We start from the raw sequence: 3,062 nt of genomic DNA on the forward strand, positions 1-3,062 counted from the left end.
AGTGCGCGTTGTCAATCAGAGGGGTTTTGTGTCTGCTTGACTCCTGATGGTCCATGGCTGAGGTGTCCCAGGGTGGCACCACAATGAATATGAATGGGAGTCCTTGCTAAATGGGACAGTCAAAGCGCACCGCCCTGAATAATTGCACGTCATCCTAACAAGACCATTATAGATAGGAGGGCTTCTTTTGTCTCTTTTCTCTGCTGCAGCGCTATAAAAGCCCCTCTTTTCCAGGCTGAGGTTAGTTCAAGCATACACCAACTAGCTATCCCGTAAACAGGCTGGGTAGCCAGCGGGACAGATTAGAGGGAGAAAGGAGAGTTTTCCTCCTGTTTGAACCTTCCCCCCTCCCCCACAGAGCCTGCAGTTTATTTTATTATTTTTTTTTAAACAATCCTATTTCACCCTCTCCAGAGCAGGGAAGAAATTTCTTGCTCCGAAGCCCCAATACAATGAATTCTGACTCCAGCTCTGTCTCCAGCAGAGCTTCCTCGCCAGACATGGATGAGATGTACCTGAGAGATCACCATCACCACCATCACCACCACCACCATCAGGACAACCGGCTCAACTCGGTCTCCTCCACTCAGGGCGACCTGGTGCAGAAGATGTCCGGGGAAGGCCTTTCCAGAAACGGCTCCAAGGCCGGAGGGGAAGGCAGCAAATACAAAATCAAGAAGCAGCTCTCGGAGCAGGACCTGCAGCAGCTCAGGCTAAAGATCAACGGGCGAGAGCGCAAAAGGATGCACGACCTGAACCTGGCCATGGATGGGCTGAGGGAGGTGATGCCCTACGCTCATGGACCTTCGGTGAGGAAACTCTCCAAAATCGCTACCCTCCTGCTGGCCAGAAACTACATCCTGATGCTCACCAGCTCCCTGGAGGAGATGAAGAGGCTGGTGGGTGAAATCTATGGAGGACACCACTCCGCCTTTCACTGCGGAACAGTGGGACACTCAGGCGGGCACCCGGCCCACGCAGCTAGCACGGTCCACCAGGTCCACCCCATCCTTGGCAGTGCCTTGTCTTCAGCCAACACCTCCTCCCCGCTGTCCGCCTCCCTACCAGGGATTGGCACGATCAGGCCCCCTCACTCTTTACTCAAGACTCCTTCTGCTCCTCCGGCCCTCCAGCTTGGCAGTGGCTTCCAGCACTGGGCGGGTTTGCCTTGCCCTTGCACTATCTGTCAAATGCCTCCTCCGCCACACCTGTCTGCCCTCACCACAGCCAACATGAGCAGGATCTCTGCAGAATCCAAGGACTTACTGAAGTGACACTGAAAGCTCCAGAGCCTCTTTAGCTATATCAGAGATCACCCTTTCAAACAAGTTCTGTTAGGTGATGCTGCAGGAAGAGTCCACACAAGAAGTCCTGCGTTCGCATGCATGCTTCTTTTCCTTTGCTGAACTCCAGTGTGTTTCCTCCCACTGACATCCGAGCTTGTCAAAACTGCATTTGTGGTAACAAGGGATTAGTGTAGTAAGGACCTTACAAAGGTAATGTTTTAGTTGGATTCTCGGGCCATGTTTTCTTCTTATACTAAAACAAAAATCCCTGTTGTCAAAACAAAACAAAAAATGTAAATATTTCCTTAACGTGGATGCAAAAAAAAAAAAAACAAAAAACGACAGGGTGGTCATTGTACTGTTCGCAGCTGCAAAGAGACGATGAGTTGTTTGGGGTTTGGTTTGTTTGTTTGTTTGTTTATTTGTTTGTTTGTTTTTAAAGGCAACGCCTACATTTCTGGGACTCTCATCTGCTCCACTCCAGGATATGACAGCTAGGAATGGTGATGATTTTTTACACAATGTAGCTCAAAAGAATGCATGCATGCTTATAATTGAATCTCGTTCAAACATGTTGTACTGGCAATGGTGCAGTTTTCCTTGTAACAAGGATTTAATAGTGAATTCTCTAAAGCGTTTCATTTCTTTTCCCGTCTGTGACTGTATAAAACAAGAAAGAGAAATTGTGCAAAACACGCACAACATCCCCAAAGCCTGTTTTGCCAGATCTCCTGCTGTAAGTGCAGTGTGTAGCAGTCAGCTGGCTGGGTTCCACATCGCCCCTTGCTCAGTTATCTGCATGCAGGGTCGACTCTGGGCGGATTGGTCATTGTGTTACTCCACTGGAACTTTACTGTTGTTTTATGTTGGGTTTTGTTATGTTTTCCTGGGCATTTGCTTGAAATATTTTGTTAGGGCCTCAAAGACCACAACGTGTCTTTATTTTTTATATATTCTTGATAACTATCGATATATTTATTATGGACCAGTGTTTCTGGATGAGATTTCAAATAAAAAAAATGAAATAAAAGTTCTTGTTTCGCCTTTGTCTGGGTCTGCAAGACAAGAAAAGCAAAGCCGATCTGTCTCTTGCTGCGACTTTTCTCAACAAACCGAAGGCTAACGAGAACTGCCTTTAAGATAGCAATAAAAACGGAACCAATTGTCCAGTCTTCACTCACCCCCACCCCCGCGTGTGTTCTTGCGTGTGTAGATGAATTGCTTGAATTATAGGACTATTTCTCTTTATACACTATGGAAAATGTTTATGAATGCATAAACAAATCACCATAAAGTGATTGTCAAATATACAGAAGGATCCAAATGATACTTGGTGCAAAATGCAGATACATTCACGGAAAGGAGGAGAAGCAGTCAGTTCACTTTTCTTCTTGTCCAAATAACATTTATTTTCCAGGCTAAAGGAGATTTTAAAAACAAATCCCTTACAGAAAATCAACTATAAACTATTACAAGCTCAAAATGAATCTCAGAAGAAAAATAATGGAAAATATTTTGGGGAAAAATGTGTTTCTGGGTTGATTGGGTAGCAGTTACGAAATTCACCATTTATCAGGTATGTGTGAAGAGATTGTTATTTTCTATAGAGAGGTTTTTTCCCCCATAATTACTAGAAAAGAATAAGCTACTTATTGCACATTAATAATGCAGGGAAATAATTGGAAATCGGACTTTTATTTTCCTCCCCTCTTCTACCCCATCTCTAACACCTCTCTATATTGCCCCTAAATTAGACATTACTGTATACAAATTTTG

The 3,062-nt window shown here is 44.8% G+C and overlaps 2 protein-coding genes across 2 annotated transcripts; both read left to right on the forward strand.

Annotated features, from left to right (window-relative positions):
* The first annotated feature begins 452 nt into the window (after window positions 1-452).
* Window positions 453-1,274, forward strand: LOC127050072 (oligodendrocyte transcription factor 3). Its single transcript, XM_050951606.1, has one exon. The coding sequence runs from the start codon at window positions 453-455 to the stop codon at window positions 1,272-1,274; it is 822 nt and encodes a 273-aa protein (XP_050807563.1).
* On the forward strand, window positions 453-1,466 carry LOC127049270 (oligodendrocyte transcription factor 3). Its single transcript, XM_050949879.1, has one exon. It carries the CDS (start codon window positions 453-455, stop codon window positions 1,272-1,274), a length of 822 nt encoding a protein of 273 aa, XP_050805836.1. The 3' UTR covers window positions 1,275-1,466.
* The last annotated feature ends 1,596 nt before the right edge of the window (window positions 1,467-3,062 follow it).

Source organism: Gopherus flavomarginatus, chromosome 4 (genome assembly GCF_025201925.1).
Source record: "Gopherus flavomarginatus isolate rGopFla2 chromosome 4, rGopFla2.mat.asm, whole genome shotgun sequence".
Taxonomy (NCBI): Eukaryota; Metazoa; Chordata; order Testudines; family Testudinidae; genus Gopherus; species Gopherus flavomarginatus.

Excerpts from the sequence above, each read along its gene's own strand:
- LOC127049270 (XM_050949879.1), top strand. The coding sequence starts at position 453 with ATGAATTCTGACTCCAGCTCTGTCTCCAGCAGAGCTTCCTCGCCAGAC.
- LOC127050072 (XM_050951606.1), top strand. The coding sequence starts at position 453 with ATGAATTCTGACTCCAGCTCTGTCTCCAGCAGAGCTTCCTCGCCAGAC.